Source organism: Phyllopteryx taeniolatus, chromosome 2, assembly GCF_024500385.1.
Source record: "Phyllopteryx taeniolatus isolate TA_2022b chromosome 2, UOR_Ptae_1.2, whole genome shotgun sequence".
In the NCBI taxonomy this organism is placed as follows: domain Eukaryota; kingdom Metazoa; phylum Chordata; class Actinopteri; order Syngnathiformes; family Syngnathidae; genus Phyllopteryx; species Phyllopteryx taeniolatus.
Window position 1 is genome coordinate 19,374,893 of NC_084503.1, and position 26,743 is coordinate 19,401,635.

General features: G+C 41.6%; 1 protein-coding gene across 3 annotated transcripts in view; it reads left to right on the forward strand.

Annotated features, from left to right (window-relative positions):
- mpped2a (metallophosphoesterase domain containing 2a) overlaps positions 1-26,743 on the forward strand; it is a 76,418-nt gene that overhangs the window by 39,288 nt on the left and 10,387 nt on the right. For all 3 annotated transcript variants that reach the window (XM_061764401.1, XM_061764383.1, XM_061764392.1), the window contains exon 4: positions 777-1,002. In XM_061764401.1, coding sequence (XP_061620385.1) covers positions 777-1,002 — 226 coding nt within the window. The remainder of the gene's footprint in view (positions 1-776; positions 1,003-26,743) is intronic.

Genomic DNA, 26,743 nt, shown 5'->3' on the forward strand with positions numbered 1-26,743 from the left:
AGTTAAAAAAAAATAAAAAATTGAGGTGGAAGAAGAAAAAAAGTGGTGAAAAAGAAATGTACAGAGGGAGAACAGAAGGGTGATAAAGGCCAGACCCTTTTGTTGAGTGCTCAATCGGCTAGAATAAAGTAGTAAGTTAGTTTTGTGCTGCCGAAAGGGAGCAGGGACAAATCACCCAGACAGGGAAGCATAAAAAGGTCACTGGAGACATTGAATGATGAGGGGTGAGAATAGTAATAGATGTTCATCGCTATGAAGTTCAGGTTCAGGCGTTTCCAGCTGTCTGCTGAGATGGATAGTGGTCTGCTGTGGTCAAGCAGAACTATCAGATGTGCTTGTAACCTCTATGACTCTGTATAAAGCTATCAGGGACAGACAGGCTATTCACAAGGAAGTCTTCCAGCTATGTGGGCTGCATTTCATATTAACTGTTTAAACAATTTCCACAATAATAATTCCTCTTTAATTGCATCCAATATCCTTGCGCTACACAACACCATAAACGATTTGGATGTGCCCATGCCCAAAATGCAGATATTCAACTACAAGAAGGTTTTCCTCTAAATAAATTCTGGTTTTCAGATACTGTATTTGCCATTTGTATTTCTTTTGGACAGTTTTGTTTTTAATTGGATTGTACAAAATGATCCTCCTTAGCAGACTTTTGTTATACATTAATTTTAAATTATATTAGAAAGCGCGTGTCTGAGATGTTAAAGAATTGTTTAAGATTTGGGGCTGTAGCTCACCAATTTCCCTGTTTGTCCTTGTCCCAGGTGGCCTTCCTTACGAGTTTAAGGTGGTAATCGCCGGGAACCACGAGTTGACCTTTGATAAGGACTTTATGGCTGAGCTGGTCAAGCAGGATTACTACCGTTTCCCCTCAGTCTCCAAACTCAAACCAGAGGACTTTGACAATGTCCAGTCGCTCCTCACAAACTGTGTGTACCTGCAGGATTCGGACGTCACCATAAAGGGATTCCGGATATACGGCACACCGTGGTAAGACCAAAGACTCTAAACATTTTATTAGTGGCCCAAAGCCATCCTCGTCACTTCATCCTTTCATCTTTGCTGAGTCACATTTACTTCCCGTAGTGTTCTAAATCCCTAAAGTGGAGGGGGTGCCCTCTCTTCTGTCAGTGTTTGGCCATGTTCCAACTCCCCTCCCCGCAGCTCACTTCTGTACCCTCTGTTAGCGGCCTCGCTTACATGCAAGATGCTATTCCCAGCTTTTGCATTCCTTTATGAGTAAAGGACCTTTGCCTGCACTCTGGGCTTACATTACACCTGTGTTTTGACACAGGGTTAAGTGATACACATGGTACCAGGACACACTGTCAATCGGCTCTCATGTGGAAAGAACTTGTGGAGGGCAGTGTGATTGTTGGAGGAATGTTGGAGGCAGCATTCAACAGACAGAGGGTATGAGGGGTGTGTTAAAATAAGAAGTGTTTGTGAAGGGAAAGTGTTTACTATCCTGTTGAATGAGATCACTGCTGCATTAAGGGAGGTATAGCAATATAACCAAAATACAAGCAAAGGCTTTGTCCAGCCCAAATCAAATGTCATTGTGCTCATGTTAATCAGCTGATTTAACTGGTTGAAATCCGGTAAATAGTTCTCATTCCTGCCAATAAGGTCCCACTATTACAATTACTGTAAATGCAACTTCATACAACATGTAATACAAACAAAATCTGGTAAAAAGCATTCTGATTACATCATCTCCAAAAAGTAAGAGAGTTAACCTGCGTAGACATTTTAGATTTATGTTCATGCGTGAATCTTAATTGGAACAGAAGATGCTTTAAACAAACAAACAACCCCAAAAAAGATCTTGCTCTTAGGAAACTTAAGTGCAGCAGAATTTTTGTAACCTTGGCCAGATCTGCACCTTGCCACAATTCTGTCTCTGAGCTCTTCAGGCAGCTCCTTTGACCTCATGATTCTGATTTCCTCTGACATGCACTGTGAGCTGTAAGGTCTTATATAGACAGGGGTGTGGCTTTCCTAATCAAGTCCAATCAGTATAATCAAACACAGCTGCACTCCAATGAAGGTGTAGAACCATTTTAAGGATGATCAGAAGAAATGGCCAGTACCCGAGTTAAATATGAGTGTCACAGCAAAGGGTCTGAATACTTATGGCTGTGTGATATTTCAGTTTTTCTTTTTTAATAAATAAGCAAAAATTTCAACAATTACGTTTTTTTTCTGTCAATATGGGGTGCTGTGTGTACGTTGAACTTAGGTAAAATGAACTTAAATGATTTTAACAAATGGCTGCAATATAACAATGAGTGAAAATTTTAAGGGGTTCTGAAAACTTTCCGTATCCCACTATATTGTTTTATTTAAAAACATATTTGGCTATAGTTATAATTTCACTATGTACCTATGGCGTAAAGGCAAATCATGGCATCTTTCTTTGACCCGAATGGACGTACGGAATTATGTGTTCAGAGCGGTCATTGAACATCTGTCTTTGCTTTTCTTTGCTTATTTAACAAGCAGCCTCTCAAATATCCAGTCTCTCCTTCCTTCTTACCCGTTTCCTCTCTTTGTATTAAAATATAACCACAGCGGCCAGGGCAATTCATCTCTTCCTTGACAGTCGTGTTGTGATTTTTGTGGTTCAATAAAGTAATATAGGTGGCGCTCCAGGTGCATTATACTGTATGTTGCAGCAAGTTGGTAGGTGTGCGAGGGTCAGTCACCGACTGCAATTTGTTTGTGATTGTCCATTTCCATCAAGTTCAGCTGTATCATAATGTCCATAGGATTTTAGATTAAAAAAAATAATAATAAGGTACATTTTTTATTTGTAATAATGTGTTTGCTTGGCTCTTTTTGTATCTCTTCCAGATGAAAGAAACTTAAATTTGTTCCTGCAGTGCTGCTATGTGTTGTATTGTGTTTAAGGCTTTGGCACTGTCTGCTCAGTGGTTCTCACAAGTCTAGTCCAGGCTTAAAATAATCATGTAGGTCATCCTTTTGCAGTTATAATTAGCAGGGTTGGAGTCTTGCCTGAGAAATAGTGGCGTATTTAGTTGAGGAGTGGGTCATATCCTAGTGTTTCACTAACATCGCAGTAACAGGAAGAAGAGATTACTCCTTGTTCTGTCCATCCTTCCACCTTTCCTTCCTTGCTTTTGAGGGGCAGGATGCTGCCTTTCCTCCCTGGTGGGTGTTTAGTGTGTGGACTGGTAAGTGTCTGTTGTGACAGCTGGGGGTCTCTTGAGAGGCATAGTGGACAGCTTGGCCACCCCCTCCTCGCCTTCCACACCTCCTTCACACCCATATGCCACCGTGGCCAGAGGTCTGGCCTGCTTGTCCGGTGTGAGGTCTCACTTAGCCACGTAGTGACCCTTCACTTCATCAGCAGCTCACGATATCACCGCCTGGGTGGCCAAGCACCACCATGCCCTCTGAGGTCCTGTGCTGCCAGCCAAGCTAATTCAGCATCGCTCGGGAAGTCTAGTGTGTATCCAGCTTTTGTTGATGGCGGTCAACTCAGCTGCTGCTACTTATTTGTTAATTTATTTATTTGTAATTGCATATTTATTGTCAGTGCTGGATGAGAGCCTACATTTTATCAAAATTAAAATAACTACAGTTTTGTTTAATACAATTGTGCTGAGCACACACCCAACATAGCGTGCCTGTTTCCAGGCCAAGGGTCTGTACGTGTGACTTGATGAGGATCACGGAGGGTGGAGGGTGGGGGGGGTCTGACGGTCATGTGTAATAGTACGTGCTCTGCGTGTAATGGCCTGTTAAGTTCTGAGAGGTTGGGGGTGGGGAGGCTTCTCGTTTTGGAGGCATTGTGTGCAGTATGTGAACCCGTGTATCCTAATAAATGCAGAAAGAATTAAGGACCAAAATAAAGAAACATGGTATGAATCAGCATTAAACAGAGGAGAATAAAACATCCTTTAAGTTTGTGGATGGTAGGGCTTGTTAGTTTGCAGATTTTGTGAATTTCAGTAATGTGCTCAGTTGAAAGCTCACTTTATCTGTATAGTTGCGAGTTGTGTGCTGGCAGTGCTGATCAGTAGTTCTTTTTCAACATTATCACATTTGAAGTAAGTACTAAGTGTAAAGCTGTGATGAACATCAAGTAATTAGGGGGGTTCTAGACTTGTGGCAGTGGATGTTACATGGTGCTCCAGCCTCCACATAAAGAAGGCAAACAGCAACCCCTATCTGCAGGTTAGCAAGTTGTCGTGTTTTCAAGTAGTGGTTGCGGTCATTGCAAGCAGTTACGAACTCAGTCACTGACTAGATGCTTATAATTTCAGCAAGTGCTAGCGATAATTTTTGGTGTCGTAGACAATGAATTTTGGTCATAATATCCATGACTGTAAGGAGCCATGCAAAAGTCTGGCAAGTGGCGACCAGTGTGCAGCTTAATGATACGGTTCTTGTTGTCAGTCCAGTTTTTTTTTGGACCGATAAGGGTGACATATTTTTTCCTCAATATCGGGCCGATAGTTATTGTACATCCCTACCCTTAACGTTCTTGGAGAAAAAAAAAAACAAGCACCATATTAGATATGATCACTTGGGTGACTGCTGCGGTCGATTAAGCTTTTTTAGTTGATTTTAATGAAAACCTCTTGTTCTGATGCCTTTTGAGTTATTGGAGTTTCCAGGTGAACTCATGTTGCTGAATGGTGTTGACAGCAGAACTGAAGTCGAAAAGAAGAGCCTTGCTCTTCCCCAAAGGATTCTAGGTATACCACTAAATTCCCTTTTGGCCTTGGGAAAGCTTAGCAGTTCGGCATACATACAGTACATTGTAAGGCTTTTATTGTTAGCCATCCAACAAGCCATTTTCTTGTCTGCTTACTCTCAGGGACAGCTGACTGAATGAGAAGCGGAGTATATCCATTTAACAAACAAAATGAATTACACAAAGTACTGTATTGCTTAGATTAAAGTACTGAACCAGGTATAGCGTTTCAAAACCCTGTTAGTTTATTTTATTGTAATGAATTCACATACCTTTTAGCATTCTCAATATAAAGGTTCATAGAACAATTAATAATATTGTATATATACAGACAGTTTGCTATTGTAAACATTGAAGTCAGTGCTTGTTGTGGCTTGGTTCTTTCCTCAGAAAATAGATGGGCTGAGGTAGAAGCAGTCGGCCATGAAAGACACAACGCACACTTTTTAATGACAGATGCTTAACAGACCAAATACCTCAACCTCTTTCCCAAGGCTTGCTCACTTCAGCATACGCACATGCGCACACATGCATGCACACACACACACGATAGATGAGCAGGTCAGGCCCTGTGAGTGTTTACTTTGCAGACTCCGAAAAACAAAGCTTTTAGTCTTGCGTCTTCCCAAACGTGGCTATTTTCATCCGACTTCTAACTTGAGGAAACACCTTGCGGTAAGTTGCTGATGTTTGTGTTGTTGTTTAGCCCTATTTTATGGTCATAAATCACTGTAAAACATGCTTCTTGGGGATACGTGCCATACTGTAATCTTAATTTCACCCTGCGTGCAACAGAAAGAGAGAGAGAGAGACTCTCTCTCCCTCTCTCGCTCTCTTTCTGTTGCACGCACACAAACACATACACATTATCAATAAATCTGTTCAGCAAACAGCTTCTTCAGTCAGTCATTGAATCCATGGATCAGACTACAAGACAAATTTGGTCTTTCACAATTGCAGTATGTCATACTACTGCAATAAAAGATTGCCGTATCTTGGTCAGACAGTGGCAACACTACACGACATGTATTCCGATACCACCGGATCCCGTCTTTTACGATCGCTGGGCTGTATCTTGTCAAATCAAACACTGTTGCAGAGGTGGAACCAGAAAACACATCACCGGTCAACACAACCGGGATACACTGGTTACCATGGCAACGACAACAACGCGCTGTGCCAATGTATTGTGCAGAGGGGTAACATGAGGAAAAACGTGTGGTGGTCATCACAGGTGCTCGGGAGAGGATGTTCATTCAAGGATCGCTTGAAGTATGTTCAGGTACTTTTAATACGATGCGGCTCGCAAGCAGGCAACAAAATGTTATGTAGCCTAGCAAGCTAGTGCTAGCGCTAACGGTTGTCCGTAAACATGCTGGTGTTCTGTCGAATTATGCTCTAAAGTTTCGGGCGTGGGAATAAATGTTGAAAACGGGGTGCAAGTATGTTGACAACAGCAAGCACGGGAGGTGATGCGCCTCTGTATCTTAACCAGCTGTATCTTAACCATGTGTGAAAATATGATCTATTTTTGTCTTTTTGGCTCTTTTGTATGAAAAAAACAATGTCTGACCAATAGACTTTACGCCGATCTGATCGGTGTTATCGGTATCGGCCGCTAATTAGCATTTTATGCTGATGGGCTGATCGGCTTCCATGTCATAAGTCGCCGATCCGATCAATGACGTCATCGATCGGCTCTGCACAAGACATTTAACTCCGCGTCTTCGTCGCGTATGAATCCGAAAGCTAGTTTATTTTTAGCCTTGTCACGTGTCTTGTAGCGCAGTACTGTAACTATCTGACGGTCAATAAAGTCTTAAATAAATATCTTGTGGGTGAAAAAACACGTCGTCGGTGTGCAACTATTTTGCGGTGTCTCAGACAAACAAAGCGGAGGTTATTTGCAGTCTGTGCACAACTGAAGTACGTCGTGGGAAACGTCATCTAAATGCTTCAACACAACAAATTTGATCCAGCACCTGTAGAATGTACACGAGAGCATGCCGCGTTCAAGCGACGCAGCGTGGGAGAAAAAAAGAAAAGTGTCAAACGGACTCGAACTCTGGACAACACCCGTCCATATAGCTGGGACAGTGAGAAAGTTAGAGTAAGCATGTCATAAACAGTATTTATTAAAGTAATTTAATTGCAATAAAGTAATTTAAACGGCACGGTGGACGACTGGTCAGCCTCACAGTTCTGAGGACTGGGGTTCAATCCCCGGCCCCGCCTGTGTGGAGTTTGCATGTTCTCCCCGTGCCTGCGTGGGTTTTCTACGGGCACTCCGGTTTCCTCCCACGTCCCAAAAACATGCATGGTAGGTTAATTGACGTCTCTAAATTGCCCAAAGGTGTGAATGCGAGTGCGAATGGTTGTTTGTTTGTCCTGCGATTGGCTGGCAACCAGTTCAGGGTGTACCCCGCCTCCTGCCCGATGATAGCTGGGATAGGCTCCAGCAAGCCCGCGACCCTAGTGAGGAGAAGCGGTTCAGAAAATGGATGGATGCAAAGTAATTTAATTACACTAAGTTAGCACCCATTATTTCTGTCATGTAATGTTGATTTGACCTAAACTTATGTCAGTGGCCAATCCTTGAATGCCCCCTAGAGGTCATTGGTGTTTTAACTTTTGTCTAAAATGCTAGCGAATAATTTGAGCTGGGACGGCTCCAGCACGCCAGCAACCCTTGTGAGGATAAGCTGTACAGAAAATTGGATGGATGAATGGATACAGTATACAGTACACAAGTATTTACAATAAATGAACAAGTCGTGTAAATAAACACATTGCTCCATCTTGTGATCGGATCGGTGATCGGTTATTGTTTTTTTTAAACTTGCGGATCGGTGATCGGCCCCAAAAATCCTGATCGTGTAAAGCCGACTGACCAAATAATTTCCTGACATAAATTGTATTATAAATTATTTTTGAACATACTCTGTGTTTTAAAGTGTTCATCATCACTGGTATGGCGGGTTGTATAATGTTTTTCTCTCACTTTTGGAAAATGGCATGGGCTTAAGGGGGCAGAGGACTTTGAAAGTGCTTATTCATAAATATCAACAGTTTGTTTTGGTTTTAAGTGATTCGTTCCAAAGTAAGTTTATATAAATTCGGGTACAGTAATTTTTTCTCTCACAGTGAGGTTTTATTGCACCCTACTTTCTTGGAACACAATAAACACCTCACCTTTGAGAAATATGAGAAACGGTGGCAAATGCAGTTCTTGATAAACAAAACTAATTAATAAGTCTCAACTCATGATAGTTATTTATCCGGTGTGGTCCTGCCAGGGGTTGAAACTCATGCAATCACCATCCCCCAGGTTGAGAGTCAAGTGCACCTACCGCTGGCTATTCCGAGTTATAATCGCCCACTCTCTCGACTGTCCAAGCTCTCTCCAAACTCTGCAAACGCTATAAAAACTCTCCAAACTGTAGTAGCCTATACAAGCTATAAAATCTTTATCCAACCATTGAGCTGAATGTGACTCTAGTTTTTAAAAATAAAAATAAAAAATAAAAAAAACGTCACGTGTTCCAGCCGGGCAGCACGGCTTCAGACGTCATCACTTCGAGCTCTTCTCCTAAATGAAGCAAGCCTCCATACACACTTTGGGGAAACGCCCCCTTCATCACCTGATACACACTTCGAAGACTCAGCATATCTCGTAACGTCACTAAGAAAAACACACCACAAAGGGTGGGCAGATGACATTAGCTGTAAAAAGTATCAGGGTATTTTTAATTGATCTGCAACCACATTTCAATATTACTGTTATTTGCATCATCAGTAAGTCATTTGTTTGGCATCTGTGGGAGTCTTTCCACCAATATTCAATTTGGGCACAAGAAAGGGCACAAAAAGAAAAAGAAACTTTACAATTTAAAACGTACCAATAAATGAAGAACTTGTACTCTTGTTTCACGTCCCAAAAGATATAGATTAGAAGTTGTCTGACATCATTGTAAAAATGGTTGATTTTGTGTGCGTGCGTGCGTGTGTGTGTGTACGTGCGTGCGTGTTTGCATTTGTGTGTCCCAAAGGCAGCAGATTAAATCCAACTGCCCTCATTTGTTCTCTGAAGCTCACCTCAGGGGGATACTGGCGGGCCAAATGCAGATTTGTCATTTGCAGATTTTAGTGTTATTCATGTATTCATTTTTGCTGTAAAGGTCACCTCTGTGTGTGTGTGTGTGTGTGTGTGTGTTTGCTCGTGTGCCCGTGTGTGCATGCGTGCATAAAAATGTGGAACTCCAGACAAGTCGTTCTGGAAGTGAAATTCTATAGGTTTGACAGGTCTGCAACCAAAGCAATAAGTGCTATTTTACTAATAATTGGCATAATTTAGTTCGGTAATTCAGTTTTCGGCCTTTGTTCCCTAATTTTTGCGTGCGTTCAGAAATTCACCCTGACAAGAATTTGCATTTGGGTGCATCACTAATAGGTGAGGAACGGTTCACAACATCCATGGTTCGGTTCGGTTCGTATCTTAGTTTTGTGGTCACGGTTTTAGGTCAATTATGTCTTGTGTAGTTATGTTCAAAGTGAAAGTATATGTTCACTAGTACAAAAGTACATGTATGTGTACCAAATTGTTTGATACAGTGGTCACGGTTCGGTACGCACGAAATGACAACACATCATTTTGTATCAACCTCTGACAATGAGGAGCTGTGCTAAACTACTCCTTCTTACGCCTTATTGTTGAGCGCAGGTCCACTACGCTGCTCTCGCATTCATTCCGACCAAGGAAGGGTGCGTTCAGAAAGTCACCCTGACGCCCTAACTCTATTCTCAGAGTGCGTGGTCCCAAGTGTAGCAGAGCATGAATCCATTGTCTCGACCGCTTTATCCTCACAAGGGTCGCGGGCGTGCTGGAACCTATCCCAGCTATCTTCGGGCGAGAGGCGGGGTACACCCTGAACTGGTCGCCGGCCAATCGCAGAGCACATATAAACAAACAACCATTTGCGCACACATTCACACCTACGGGCAATTTAGAGTCTTCAATCAGAGCAGCACCGGAGAATGTTTCCGAACGCACCCCAAGCTTTAACAACATAACATAGGGGCCGGGCGGCCCAATGCGTCAGTCACGTGATGCAATGCGGCCGCTGTCGACCGCACGAGCGCGGGAGTATAAAGAGGCCTTTACGCGCCATTGCAACATGGCTAGTTCCATAGACCTGTCCTGATATTGAAAATCCTCCACCGTCCTTCAAATCTGGCATTTGGAAGTACTTTGATTTTATTGTTAAGTATGACCCAGATGGCACGCATGTCGTAGACAAAAGTACAACGGTGTGTCGCTAGTGTCACACAGTGCTTACAACTACGTCGGTGGAAATACAACAAACACAACATCACATTTACACCGACATCAACCCAATGAGAAAATACAGTAAGTGCCAGACAAAAACAAGGGGCACGCATCCAACAAACTTTACCAGACGTATTTGGACAGCATGATTCACACAGGGCAAAATAACTTGACTGGGCTATTGCGACTTTTATTCCTGTCGACATGCGACCCTTTTCTAACTTGGGGACAACGCCGGATTTCATAACATGCTGCAGAGAGGACACTTGATCTGAAGATTTCATTGCGAACCTCGCTGTTGCTCTGACCTCAGACAGCTGGACGTCGAGAGCTACACAGAACTACTTGACATGTTCGGGCACTATATTGCTACGGAATGAGAGATGACAAGCAACATTCTTCATACGCCTCCTCGACACTCACGCTTTTGATGATTTGACCAAAGTTCTGACAGGAGCTGTGGAGGTTAGTGTGACCAAATGTACAGGTACATCTCAATAAATTAGAATATATAAATTAGATTTATTTTATTTTATTTCAGTACGCATACATTATATTGATTCATTAAACACTAGGGAAAAATACTTTTCAGAGGGCAAAGTTCTGCCTAATTTCTTCATTAAAAAACATTTTCATTGGTTCTTGATTGTTGCATAATCTAGTTTCTAGAGACGGTGAATCTTGGGTTTTCATTTGCTGTAAGCTATAATTGTCAAAATTATGCAGTATATATGAAAATATGAAATATTTCACTGTGTATAGTGCATCTGTATAATGAGTTTCACTCTTTCAATTGAACTACCTAACTAATTACACTTTTGAAACTATTCTAATTTATTTAGATGTTCCTGGAACTGTGACTACTAACAACACCAGAAATATAGGAAATGCATTATATAGCATTCCCTGCATATATATATATATATATACATATATATATATATATATATACACAAACTACTATATGTATACTATATTTATGGTCAACATTAACAATTTGCCAAGACATATTTTTCACCTTTGTGTGGGCTTTCGAGTACAACCAAAAAGTGGGGACCAAAAAGAGACATTTATTGTGGACGTTATGAGAGTATCCCTACAAGAGAAATGCAGCCAAGGTACCGTCACTGCAGTTTGCTGAACTTTTCTGAAATGAATTTTCTGTTGACAGCAGTGTCATATTAATTTCTTTTATCTCAGAATTAATGACCTAATGATTTTTTGACGAATGTGAATTTATATTTAATGGAGCATAAAATCGTGAAACAACTATTGACAAGGATGGATTTTGGTGGAAGTTAGTGCTGCTTTATTATGGTAGGATGCTTCTCTTTCTCTCTGTTGCTCTGTGCGCCAATGTGTCCCGGTTCTGTTACAGTGAGGTTGAGACCAGAAGCAACCTTAAACATGGCGAAGCCACTTCTGCAGCTTGTGTGTGTGTGCGCGCGTGTGTGAGAGAGAGAGGTTTTTCACCTGTGTGTCAGCTGAGAGGGTTAAGTGATGGATTTGTGATGGCGCCTTCGCTTTTTGCAGTATGACGACTTAGAGCATTCCCTGCTGAATGACTCACCCTACACCCAGAGCTGCACATACACAAGCCAACCTGTTTCTCACTTGGCTGTTATGCCCTGTACGGCCTGTTTCACATCCCGCTGAGTGCTCACTGAATGCCCCAACCCCCACACCAAGGTAAGCCCCAAATATGTCAAAGGGAGAGTGATGAGTCCTCGGCACCGCCTAATAAAGCTCTCTTCAGTGGCCTTGTGCACATCAGTCACCAGGCAGCAAGGCAGAGGTCTGCCTCACGACACAGACGACAGCTCCATCACATATTTGAACATGGAAAAGGGCTGACACAGCCAGACTCTTCTGATTGTAGGCCCAAAAAAGGGTTGAATAAAGTATGTATTTTATATAATGCACATGCAAGAAATTGAAAACACACTTAATTTATTTTTGTTTGAGTGTAATTTGGCTACCAGGGCTGCTTGACCCTCAACAGTATTAATATTAATCAACTTATGAACTTATGTTAACTTAAGGCTTCTTTATACTGCGCTAACGTCACTGTGGCTATCCCGTGGGCAGTTCGCCTTTATACTCGAGCGCGACCCACGCACACTGTTTTGAAAATCTGCTGCAGTTGTCCTCCAAGTCGGGGGTGTCGCTACGACTGGCATTGGCTAGGACACCACAGGGTGCATTTTTCTCTGCATTTTACATCCAATTCCAGTAGCCGTTTTTACTTTCCGTAACAAGAAAACAAAGTAACAACAATGGCGACCGTAGAACAGTGCCTGCTAGAACAAATTCACCTAGATGACCAGATCCATCCAAGCATCCATTATCTACACCGCTTATCCTCACTAGGGTCGCAGGTATGCTGGAGCCTATCCCAGCTAACTGCGGGCAGGAGGCGGGGTACACCCTGAACTGGTTGCCAGCCAATCGCAGGGCACATATAAACAAACAAGCATTCGCACTCACATTCATACCAATGGACAATCTAGGGTGTTCAATTAACCTACCATGCATGTTTTTGGGATGTGGGAGGAAACCGGAGTACCCAGAGAAAACCAGGCACGGGGAGAACATGCAAACTCCACACAGGCGGGGCTGGAACTTGAACCCCGGTCCTCAGAACTGCGAGGCAGATGTGCTAACCAGTCGTCCACGGTGCCGCCTAGATGACCAGATGATGCGTTTAATTATATTGCAAAATCAATCAAGAAGGCGGTGGGGTAGGTGGTATGTGCGGGCCAACTAAATCTGTCTGGATGGTGGTATTGAGGAACCGAGGGGAAAGCTGAGTACGTCATCACAGCATGTGACTAAAATGGACCAATCACGAGAGATGATCTCTGCGGCATTCTGCGCGAGGCGACAATTTGTGCCGTGTGCGCGTCAAGTGACACATAGGGGCCGCGCGGCCCAATCCGTCGGTCATGTGCTGCAATGCGGGCGTGGGAGTATAAAGAGGCCTTCAGTTGACAGCTCCTTTGAGTTTTCCAATGGTCTCTGAAATATGTATTCAGTCATGTACAAGTCATGATATGAAACAACCGCAAAATATAGCAGTTTTTCTACTCCCTGGTTGTGTAGCAGACTGCTTGCACTGATCTCAGGTGAGATTTGTTTGTTTTCACCTTATACCACTGAATGACTCTCACTTATGTTGTCTTGAGCAGCCATCTGTGGCAGTGACACACTCAGCAGCCATCTAAAAATGCAGGACATTTCATCCTCAGCTTATTTAAAAGTAGATTTTGATGTGAATTTGTGGTTTTCAATTCATGTCATGAGTCGTGTTCTTGCAGAAGTTCTCCAGTCTAATAACAAATCTGATTGGGTATTATGATTGGTTGTTTGACCCTTATTGTTCCTTAGTTGTATAAATCTATTGTAATCTATAAGCATACAAGTATTTACCAACGTGCTTTGTTGAACAAATATATTTTATAGAAATAATTTTCAGCAATTAGTGTATGAGCAATTTACACTGTGGTCGTCAAAATAATACAACAATTTCTAGCAACTAGTCATAATCATCTCAGTATCATTATTTCTTAATCAGTAAGCTTTATAGTACATAATCTAGGCATCAATATTGGTTCTACGTATATTGCCTGTTTGACTTCCTTCCCGATTCCTATTCTACTTTTTCTGCTACTGTATATCAGAATCATCTTTATTTGCCAAGTATGTCAAAAACACACGAGGAATTTGTCACCGATAGTTGGAGCCGCTCTAGTACGACAACAGATAGTCAATTGACAGAGAATACTTTTGTGACATAAAGACATAAAACACACAGTCACTGAGCAATAAAAGGTTACCAGTAATGTGGTTATGCCGGTACAATTATTTATTTATTGTGACAATTGTGCAAAATGATGCTGAGTCCTCTCGCAATTAGAGTAATTTGAAATAACTAATAGAACAATAGTCTGGTGCAGTGACCATTGTGCAAATGGTGCAGAGACTTCAAGAAGTGTATGCAGTTTAAAGTGACTAGTCGAGCAATAATCTGGGACAATGTCAATTGTGCAAAGTTAGTTCTATTGTGCAAGGAATCAAATTCTCAATACGTTTATATGGTTCATATCTGTATGAAACACATTTCCAGGAACAGCAGTAGACACTTTTTTAAAATCTAATCACTCCAAGAAACAAGCACCCCCCCCCCCCCCCCCCCCCCCTCCCCGGAGTTCAGAAGGGTGAATGTTGAGAAAATACACATGGAAAATTGACCTCTGCAGACTGCCTTGTCTGACCTGTGGGGTCAGTGTATTGGAGTTTGACCTTCATGACATTGTGAAAGCATGTTTCAGTTTTTCTTAACCAGATACGCCAGCCGGGGTTGTAATGAATGCCTTTATTCAGTGCAACTTCTCCCTTTTGCTCAAAACCATCATCCTTGACGACCTTTATTTCTACTGCAACCAAAAAATGAAATCCAAGTGCACTTTGCTCATAAAGAACAGACAAAAAAAGGTCAATGATGTGCCTTTTGTTCTGATGAACAGCAGCTCTTTCATCTGTCCGATGTAACAGGAAGTTCACTTCTCAGTCTCCAGTATTTATATTTTCCTGTGTCACATTTGACCTCTCACTGGCCTAAACCTTCACAGTGTCAACACAGCTTTCTCACAGTGCTCAAAGGTCTCTGAAGTGTGAGCTTTCTGTAGATGATGTGGTACCAGGCTGTCTTGTGACCCATGGTGTTTGGAGGGTAAATGTGATAAAGCATTTAATTTCTTGAAAAGATTCCAAATTGAAGGCGATGAATGGACCACAAGCTATCAGCTTTTGTTTGTGTGTGCTTGTGTTTGTTTAATGTTGTTCCTGCAGAAACTCAAACCAGGTCAAAGTGAGCATAAGGGACAACAGATAAATGTTCAAAGTTTCAAGACCTCTGTAAAATTAGGGAAACAGCATTTTTTAATTAGATTTTAGTGGCTTATTAATTGGTCTGTAGTTCCCTCCTTTGATCTGCAAATTTCCAAAAAACACTCCAAAATCATTTTGAAAGTCTTTTGTGTAAAGAAGATAATTTGATTGCTGTTTTAGAACTCAAAATACTGTAGGTAGATAGCTTTGCCTGAATTTAATTTTATATTTGCTTGTATTTCTTTATGGGAAAGCAAACACATACCCAGTGAAGTCACCATAGTGTAAAGTAGATTTTTGTAGTTTTTTTTCCTTTAAAAAAAATAAGAACTGTTTCTTGCCCTTCAAAGTGCTTCAAAAATGATTGATTTGATTCTTGATGCTTAAATGGTTTGGTGTTATCCTGGAGGACAGTAATTGTTTTAGAAGTAGAACATTGGATTTAAGGAGCAATAAAAGAACTTGCACCTTTAAGAGCATTTGCAATGGAGACTGGAACAAGGTGTTCTGAGGCACCTCATGAAGTAAGGCAAAGGACTGATGCAGAAATTGAAAAGGCGACAAAGAAAAATGGCTTTTGTGGGGAGAAGAAGCCACCAGGATAATACATTATAAAACAAATTTCTAGGTACTTGGATTTTCGATACATAAATTGGTCTGTTTGGTCATTTCATCAGCATACTTTCAATGGATTTTTTTTCCCTCTTGAGTGTTCAAGCCATTTCTTTATCTTTCATTTATTTTGCTGTTGAATTTCAACACTTTCTCCCACCACTGCTGACTTTCTTTTTTCAAAGCAGAAGTGGAATAAAGCCTTAAAAGCTATTAACTATTTCCAATTATCATTGCAAAAGGCGTCACAGAATAATGTTTGGCTTAAGCTGCATTCAGAAGACCAATGCTCTTCAAATGTGTTTTTTTTTACTTAAATGTGTCAACAATCTTCCACACTTGCCATCTGTCCTGTAATTGGATGAAAAATAATGTTGGCGCTTGGTGTGCTATGTGAATTAAAAGTGTGCCGCAGACATAGAATTGCAGCAGCAATTCTTTTAATTAAAGCACGAAATAATTGTTGTCAAGCAAATGCACCGAGACATGTGAGAGGGAGGCTGAGCAAGAGACGAAAAGAAAGCCAGCAGGAGGAATACAGTGGGGGATTAAAGACAGTGAGCGAGTGTTACAGACTCCTGGCCAGCTTGCTGCTATAATGAACATTAGGGCTGCGGCATAAATTTAATGACCTGTGAAACAAACAGCATGGCTGAGACCAATGCCTCTGAATGCTAAGTGACTCTATCATTAATACTAGTTCAGAGATGCCACTGTGTAAACACACTGTAAGTCTCTTTTGCCTGTAAGCCTGTAAAACATAAGGTAGGTATGTGATGATGATGCGCTACCGCTGCAGCTCTTCGTTAAAGGGTCATGCCTCCTCATGTACCTGCACAATTAATGCTAATTAATTAATTAATGTTTGCTGCCTGTTACCTGAATACCCTCACTAACTAAAAGGACATGGATAGCCTTACTGCTAACAGACAGGCAGGTTAGTCACCCTAATAATGAATAGTTTAGTTTATTTGGTACTTCAGATTTTATGGAATTAACTTGAAAATCTGAAGTTTTGATCCTTTCAGAAAAGCATTACAATTGACATCTTTATTTACGTTTTACCGGTAAATGGTGTAGAGATACAGTGTACCACTTAATTCAGAGTTGGTACATTTTGGCCCTCTCAACTAGTTAATTAAAGGGAAAAAAAACATTCAAAGACCTTTCATTATGATGCAGTGCAAAACGTCTGTCTACTGTACCTCTGCAAACTAATCACACAAATATACTGTATGTATTTTAAATTAATTGCCCTCTGTCAGCGTCGGTCAAAACTGAGCTGGATCTCATTGAGTGTGTCTTAGTGTTAGACAATATGACACATTTTTGGTGTTCTTATAAATGCCCGACTCACTTTATACAATGTAGACATCATATTCATATTGTGCACAAAACTTCCACTTTGATGTTGATGTTAATCAGATGGTCAAACAAGCCTAGTAACCTTTTCCCCTTACAGTCCAAACCTTTCAGCCCTATTCTCATATTTTAACTATATTTTCCCAATTCTGTTTACGGTATGCAGGTATTTCAGGTTTGGAAGGAGAGCTCTGGTTGTGATTATGAGCAATGCAGGGTTAATCAAAAGAATTAGCACTGTAGGGAGCAGGGGGAAACTACAGTAGCCCAGAGCTAGCCAGATGTCTTCAACATGAGGAGGGATACATGGCATAGACAGACTGCTTTAGGCGATAAAATGCAATCACAATCCCCTGGAAGTGAGCCCAAGACGGCTCAGCCAGGTAGTACATGGCAATCAGTCCCAGCTCCCACCCAGAACCCGACCCCAGGCTAGCAACTCATTCCAGAGAAGGTGCTACAAACTTACTAAGCAGCAGTAGGCTCCTCCACCATCAATATGTGGTTAAAGGACGGGCAGCTGTGTGTGTGTGTGTGTGTGTGTGTGTGTGTGTGTGTGTGTGTGTGTGTGTGTGTGTGTGAGAGAGAGAGAGAGAGAGAGACATGGAATCCTTCCATCTGTTTGGTCGTGATGTGCGCTGGCAAATTCTGGCAAAATCAATAGGGCGCCATCTTGTTTTATGTCCCACACTGCGTCTCCTGCTTTGAGTGGATAAATATTTGAACAGCAGAGGAAGCCATGTGTCTCTGCCTGAGGTTTGGTAGCCTTGCATTATCCTTAATTGTTGTGACTTTTTTTTCTGTGCTGAAACACAGGTTTGATGTTAAGTGGTGTCTCACAGTATAGGGCATTATTCTTTTTGTAGCTGGTGTGAAAGGTTACCAACCTAGTGCTGGCACCTATTATTTTTCTGCACAAGTGAAAGGCCCAGATGAATAAGTAATGCATTCAGTGACAACACGGCTGAACACAGCCATAAAGTTCCACATACATTAAATGGTGGAAGGCTTTTAAAACAGAGAGGGGAGTTTGATTTCATGCTTTAAAAGATGGAGAACATTGTTTAAAAGGGAAATGAGAAAAGGCTCAGAATTGAAACTTGATGTTATTTCGCTGACTTAATGCAGCCAGATCACAAGTATATATACTGTATTTTTGTGGGGAAGCATATGCTCTTCTTGATATTACTTTGAGATTATAAAATGTTGAGAATTTGAATCAGAATCATCTGTATTTGCCAAGTATGTCAAAAACACACGAGGAATTTGTCACCGATAGTTGGAGCCGCTCTAGTACGACAACAGAGAATACTTTTGAGACAGTTACCAGTAATGTGGTAATGCCGGTACAATTACTTATTTATTTATGTATTTATTTATTGATTTTGACAATTGTGCAAAATGTCCTCTAGCAATTAGAGCCGTTTGAAATAGAACAATATTCTGGTGCAATGACCATTGTGAAAAGGGCGCAGAGGCTTCAAGAAATTGCTGATGTATGAAGTGACTAGTAGTCCGATAATCTGGGACAATGTCAATTGTGCAAATGGTGCAGATGCTACTCAAGCACATGAGTGGCCAGTATGGGTCAACAACAGATATGCAAATAGTGCAGCATGGCGAAACTACTACAGTGAGTGCACAAGTAATGTACAATGAAAGTGACCTTTTCAAATCTGCAGTAGAAGGTGTTCAAGTCGTCGGCTAGTCTTTTATTGTTATCAGCTTGGGGGGATGGTCGCTTGTAATTAATTGTATTGCGTGCCAGACTGATTTAGAGTCGTTAGCAGTAAACTGTATTTCTAACTTTACTGCGTAATTTCTCTTTGTGATGTTCATTTATTTAGTCAGCGTGTTTCTAGCGCAATTATACAGGGCTCTAACCCCACTTCAGTATGCGTCCTCTTTAGCCTGGCGAAGTTGCTTAAGTTTGGCAGTTAACCACGGCTTATTGTTATTGAACGTGCAAAATGACTTCGTTGGTACACACACCTCTTCACAGAAACTGATATAGGATGTGACAGTGTCCATATAGTCATCTAGACTGCCAGTAGAATTTTCAGACACTCCAATCTGTGCAGTCTAAACAGCTTTGAAGTTCTATCTTTGCTTCGTTGGTCCACTTCTTCAATGTTTTCACCGTAGGCTTCGCGCATTTAAGTTGTTGCCTGTATGTTGGTATTAAGTGAATTAAGCAGTGATCAGATGAGCCCAGAGCAGCAGGAGGCATAGCACTGTATGCATTTTTTAGCGTAGTATTGCGGTGGTCTAAAATTTTATTTTCTCCGGTAGGACAGTCGATGTGCTGCTTGTACATAGGGAGTTCGTGGTTGAGTTTGGCTTTGTTAAAGTCCCCAAGAATAATGAGGGGTGAGTGAGGGCGTTTTTTTTTTTTTTTTTTTTCGGTAACTTGTTCAGCGAGCATTAGCAGTGCGGCATTCGTGTTAGCTTGAGGAGGAATGTAAACACCGGTGAGAATGAAAGATGTGAACTCACGTGGAGAGTAGAATGGATTACACTTCAAAAACAGCGACTCCAAGTCCAGGCTGCAGTGTGTGCCGAGCTCCGTGACGTCGGTACACCATTTTTCGTCGATATAGAAGCATATCCCACCACCTTTTGTTTTCCCCGATAAGTCGCCGGTGTAGTTGGAAGCCCGGAAGCATTACGGCGCCATGGGGGATGCGTTCACAAAGCCATGTCTCCGGGAAGCACAAGGCGGCGGAAGGTCCAAAGTCTTTACTGGTCTTTGTCAGATGAATATCGTCCATTTTGTTGGGTAAGGAGCGTAGATGTGCGAGGTGAATCGACGGGAGCGCCAATCGGTAGCCTCTCTTACGGAGCTTCACTTGGATGCCGGCGCACTTCCCCCCTTCGCCTCCATAGACCACAGCCACCCCTCCGGTGAGTAACTTGGAGAAAAAACTGAACGGATTTGCGAAGGTTGGTGAAAGAATGTTCGGGGTAGACTCCCTAATGTTTAGCAAGTCTTCCCCTGTGTAAGTGAGTTGCGTAATGTCTCCAAAGATGACAGAAAAACACAAAAACATAGACAATACTAGAGAGCACGTAAAGAGGCGAACGCATGGGTAGGCGCCATCTTGAAGGTCTCAAGTGGTTTCTTTTCGGCTAATTTATTTATTTTATTAATTACTCCACAAATGGATTACATGCCTATCAATAATCCTTTTATAGGGTCTATTTTGACAAATACCATGCATGCAAGTGTAAGGGGAGCCAGCTAAGCTGTGTAAGTATGTCGAGAAACCTCACTCTCTGCTGTCTCCTGAGTTAGCGGCACAGGGCTTTTAGCTCAGAGGTCAATGCAATCGACTTCCAACCTGTGCCACAGTGGAAGCGTGGGTTTGAGCCCTGGTGTGCAATGGTGCCATTACCCAGATTGGGAGTAAGGTTTGGGGGGTTGATTGTAACGCGAGCCAGCTAGGCTGTGCGGATTTACATTGGGAAGCCTCACTCTCCAGTCCTTAAAAGAGGGTGTTGGCCGCTGAGTTAGCAGCCCAGGGCTTTTAGTTCAGTGATCAGTGCAGTCAGCTTCCAACCGGTGACATGGTGTCAGCACGGGTTTGAGCTCAGTTGTGGCTGGATGGCCCAGGATCGCCAGCGTTAAACAAGCAAATATGCTAACAGTGCTGGAGACTACATGCATATTGTAAATGGAATAGTGACTTAAAGTCCACTTTGTCTCCAATGTCTTTGTGTGGCCAAAAAGGTAGATGTGGATTGTGTGTAGTGAGCTATCAATCACTTGAGTAACGACAGCTTCATAAACAGAGTGGCAGTCGACCTACGGCTTTCTGCTCAGTTGTGATAGCATTCACATCATCCTGCTGCACTTCCCTTCCTTCCTGCTGACCCCTCCACAGCTCTCCGTGGCAAGAACAGGACACTGCTTATCTCAATATGCTACAGTTTGGACCACCAGCATGGATGACAGCTACAGCAAGGTGTCAATATCAAAATAATAATAAAATAATCAACGTTATTGATCTGACTTATTGAACTGTCAGTCAGCAAGTAAAAAATATTTTGTTTCCATTTTTGAATGATCTATTTGCAAAGCTGTTGCTTTTCATAGAAATACAAAACAAAAAAATCCATTCCATCGTCATTGTCAGTTGGTATGGGTTTTATTCCCTCATTGGACAATGTACTAATCATTTCAACCCTGAGTAGAAACAATTGATCCCCGCTATTCACGAGGGATAGGGACCAAGCCTGACCACAAACAGAATATTTACGGAAATAATTGGAGCTCCCCTATAAGTGAATACAATTGTCTCTATTAAGAGTTTAAACCATGAATCTACCACAAACTATGATCCCAAAATGCTTTATTATTCATTTCAGAACTTTACAAACTCTTGAAACATTGTTCTAACCTTAAAAAGACAGCACAGTAAACATGTTGCTTAAAGCTAAGCATGCTGCTACACCGTGTACAATGCCTGTACGTAAACATCAACAATTATGATGATGAAGAAGAAGAATTACTGTAGCGATGAAGTCCAGTGTAAAACAATGACGAAAACATTCGACTGCACACAAAAACCACGTTACAGTTACATCAATCGTGCCAACTCTGCTGGAGCGGCCTGTGCTGGTGGGAAATGGCGGTTTCATAGACCAAGGTTCCGTAGAATGGCTTGCGTTTTCCTGTTTACTGACACAAAACCACTGCATCCACACAATCACATGAACTGCCATTCGTAGATAGGTTTAGTGAAGTTCTGCTGAGCTGTTCACTGATTCCACTGGTTTTGATGCCTTTTTTAGTCCTAGTTTGGCAAAATTATCGTGAGCCAATGCAGCCGCAGCAAACATGGGCGCCCCCATCTTCCCATCCAATCCTGGTGACTGTCAATCACAAATCTAACAGAGCTGCTGTCAGATTTGATCGGATGAACGAGTTGGGGAGTGGAGCAATTAATCACGTTTGTAGGTGGAACTTCTGCATTCTGCCGCAAAAGTTTGGTTGAGCGGACGAGTTTATTTTTTGGCATGTTTACGGCCGATAGTAAGCATTTGTTGTATTAATTAAAGTGATGCTACAATACAATGTTTGTCAGTGGATCAGCGAGTTGGGACTGGAAGTGGATCAAGTGAGCGTGTGATTAGGCGGAACGTTCACCTGAAGTTTGGTTGAGCGGACCACTAGTTTGATGTTTTTTGCGTAGTTACGGCCGATGGTAAATGTTTGTTGTCTCAATTAGAGATGCTACAGCATAGCAATATAATGTATACTGTAGACAGTTTGCCATGAAAATTAAAAAAAATGTTACCTTTTTTTGCCACGTTACAGAAAAGTGCAAGTACGCAAGTTTTTCCTTAAATAAGGGAGAATAGGTTTAAAAATAATAATAATCAGCAAATAGTGAATTCCCAAATGCCAAACTGCAAACATGCAGGGGTATACTGTATGCAATTATTCTATTCAATATTGGTCATATCACACATACATGCATCAATGCAAATATTGGGGCACCTGCAGAAAACAACCTGGCCTAGTCTGCCTTTTGTCGCTTAAGTTCTATCTCCGTTGTAGTTTATCCAAAAGATATTTGAGATTGGGGTGGTTGAAGTCACCGTTCTGAGGTTCTGCCACACTAGATTGCTGTGACGCACTGAGGCCCAGCAATGCTAAAACAGAAAGGGTTCTTCCCCAAACTGTTCCCATTTGAGAGTAGACTTGTACCATGTCTTGTCAAGATCAGCAAGCAATATTCATGGTAAACTAAGAGGTCTAGTCCAACTTGAGTAATTAATTAACTGATATTGTATGGTTCACAATACTGTCTTTGTCGTGTATTTGTGCCCGCACTCGCCTTTAGTACATGTTGCTGTGTGTAGTCTGCATTCCAGCCTGTTGTATACAAACCCTGGAGACCAACAATACCAGTTTGTGTGCTTTCCTGTGCCTATTGTTGCTCAGTGCCCTCGCTAACATCCACTCGTTGTGAGGTCAAGACAATAGCTGCAGACAGAGTGGCATGTATCTGCACTGCTTTGACCCATCAGCCCTTCCTGTTGCCTTTAACACCCCCCTTCACTTCGCACACCCTCAATCATTGACCTCTATAGCATAAACTGGCAGCCTGTTATGCTGGTACTAGGCAGGGTGTTCTCTCAGCGCTTTGACAGGTCTCTGTGAAAACCTGTAGCTTTCTTTCCCCAACTTTCTCAGGAAGAAAGTTGCGCACAATACACAGCAAAAAAAATAGAAGCAAAAACTACATATGCAAAATTGCACCGTAGCTTCATTTGTCCTTGACAGAAGACTGAACGCTTTTAGAAACAAGACTAAAGAGGTGATACAGGGTGTAGATTTTGGTGGGTTTTATTCCAAACCTGCTTTTCATTCTGCTGAATTACATGTCTGATACACACATAATGGGAAGATTCATCCCCTCAAATTAATTATATGTGCATCGGTCTATCAGTATTGCTTAAAAATGTAAGGTTGTGTTTGCAAAGTTCAAACCATTAGAGCATTTTCTATTGTCCTGTATAGTATAAGATTAATTCAATGAAGGCACACATCTTTTTAGCAGTGAAAGATTGTGAAAAAGGGTCAGGCTTTGGAACGTTGGCTTTCTAATATGAGAAACTAACAAGTCTATAATCATAACCTGCATCGATGAGCTTTGTTTGGCACATGCAAAGTCCCAACAAGCAGTGAACTTCAATTGAATCTTTCTTTGTTTAAATTGTTGTAAACTTGCTGAGAAGGAAATGTAAGGAAATACTTGCAGTACAAGTACTTTACAGATGTGGATTGATTGGCTAATCTAAGTTATAGGATAATTATTTTTATCTCAGCCTGTTATCTGTCTTTGATCACACTGATTATGTAGCTTGATGAAGAAAAGCGCCTTAAAGATTTGTTTAAATCATTGAGTGGAACAAAGTGTTTGCTTTGTTGATACAATTAATTGGAGGTTACAGTTGAACGTTAAATGTAGAATAAGTGGATATTTTTCAAGCTTTCCTCTGGGATGAGTACACATGCAATCATGTACTGTAGCCCAGCTTCCTGGAAATTTTAATTCATATTATTTGAGTCTTTCAAACAAATATGTTTAAAATTTAAATAATAAATAAATGTAAATAAAATTCGGTCAACGAAAATTTTCGAAAGCTGTTGTGGATGTTGTGATGACACATTTAGAAATTGCAGCCACCGCGTGCTTCTCTAGATAAAGCTCGGAGGGGCCATCAACAAGGTAGCGTGCTTCATGGACCGTCAAAATATATCTTAATTAGGGCTGGGCGATAATAAAACGATGACACATATCTCAAAATAACTTTTCCTTGATAAACATATGAGACACGGTCAATAGAATTCGATTGATTGCATCCGTCCATGTTTTCACAGACAATACTAAGGCGAGTTGCTCCGCTTTGAAATAGTCATGTGGCGTCAATAGAAACATGCGAAGTCAGGTGGACGCACACAGCACATTAGCAGTGAGATGTTTGTAGCCTGCTGCTGTAGCCATGCCAGAGTGCTGGAAAAAAAGGAAACCGAGTGTCCCCTCGTAAGAAACAGCAAGAGACACAGCCCGAGGCTCAACAGATGACATCGTTGACAAGAAAGGGCTGAAAAGTTTGGCAGTGTGGCGTTATTTTGGTTTTGTGAAGTCTGACAAGCGTAGTAGTGTGCACCACCTCATCTAAGCACAACAAACAAAGTGTATCGCAAAAGGCATGCTACCAGTAAGGACAGTTGAAAAGGGATTCAAGTAGAAGATTAAATTAATGGACTCTTGTTACCAACTCCTTGGGCATAATTGGAAAACTTGAAAAAATATATATATATACAGTGGGTACGGAAAGTATTCAGACCCCCTTACATTTTTCAGTCTTTCTTATATTGCAGTCATTTGCTTAATCATTTATGAACATCCTCATTAATGAACACACAGCACCCCATATTGACAGAAAAAAACGGAATTGTTGAAATTTTTGCAGATTTATTAAAAAAGAAAAACTGAAATATTCTACTACCATAAGTATTCAGACCCTTTGCTCAGTATTTAGTAGACGCACCCTTTTGAGCTAATACAGCCATGTGTCTTTTTGGGAATGATGCAACAAGTTTTTCACACCTGGATTTCGGGATCATCTGCCATTCCTCCTTGCAGATCCTCTCCAGTTCTGTCAGGTTGGAGGGTGAACATTGGTGGACAGCCATTTTCAGGTCTCTCCAGAGATGCTCAATTGGGTTTAAGTTAGGGTTCTGGTTGGGCCATTCAAGAACAGTCACGGAGTTGTTCTGAAGCCACTCCTTCATTATTTTAGCTGTGTGCTTAGGGTCATTGTTTCGTTGGAAGGTGAACCTCTGGCCCAGTCTGAAGTCCTGAGCACTCTGGAGAAGGTTTTCGTCCAGGATATCCCTGTACTTGGCCGCATTAATCTTTCCTTCGATTGCAACCGGTCGTCCTGTCCCTGCAGCTCAAAAACACCCCCACAGCATAATGCTGCCACCACCATGCTTCACTGTTGGGACTGTATTGGACAGGTGATGAGCAGTGCCAGGTTTTCTCCACACATACCACTTAGAATTAAAGCCAAAAAGTTATATCTTGGTCTCATCAGACAAGAGAATCTTATTTTTCACCATCTTGGAGTCCTTCAGGTGTTTTTTAGCAAACTCCATGCAGGCTTTCATGCATCTTGCACTGAGGAGAGGCTTCCGTCGGGCCACTCTGCCATAAAGCCCCGACTGGTGGAGCGCTGCAGTGATTGTTGACTTTCTAGAACTTTCTCCCATTTCCCGACTGCCTCTCTGGAGTATTATGGAGGCCACCGTGCTCCTAGGAACCTTAAGTACATCAGAATTTTGTTTGTAACCTTGGCCAGATCTGTGCCTTGCCACAATTCTGTCTCTGAGCTCTTCAGGCAGTTCGTTTGACCTCATGATTCTCATTTGCTCTAACATGCACTGTGAGCTGTAAGGTCTTATATAGACATGTGTGTAGCTTTCTTAATCAAGTCCAATAAGTATAATCAAACACAGTTGGACTCCAATGAAGGTGTAGAACCATCTCAAGGTTGATCAGAAGAAATTAACAGCACCCGAGTTGAATATTTGAGTGTCACAGCAAAGGGTCTGAAGACTTACGGCTGTGTGATATTTCAGTTTTTCTTTTTCAATAAATCTGCAAAAATTTCAACAATTCCCTTTTTTTTTTCTGTCCATATGGGGTGCTGTGTGTACATTAATGAGGAACAAATGAACTTAAATGATTAAGCAAATGGCTGCAATATAAGAAAGAGTGAAAAATTTAACATTTTGTAATTGGTTTATTCTTTGAAGCATTAGTATTAATTTATGCAATGGCAATCCCTTGCTTTTAGTGAGGTCAGTACACAGTTAAAGCCATACATGCAATTTTACGACTAAATGGCATCATTTCTTATGGTGTTTCAGTTTTCGGCCTTGGTTCCCAATTTTCGGTTTTTGTTTTCCACCAACAATTTTCAGTTCGGAGCATCACTAAAATAAATGTATGCAGTAAGTGGGCCCAGTTTTACATTTCGTTTTTTCTTTTTTATTTGCTCTGACAAAAGGCTTCAACGTGGTTCTTAGAGGGGAGTTGGGAATGAAACGTGGCCTGTCAGTTTTTGTCACCAAATTTCCCAGATATATTATCCTCTCTGCCTCCCCTTCACTCCACTTGCCCCCGCCACCCTCCCTTGTTCTGCATTGTTCTCATGGATCAAGTTCACGGCGGTCGGGGCTGGAGAAGGGTAATGGGACCCATGGCCCTGTGTCTCAGGGCAGGTTGAATAGG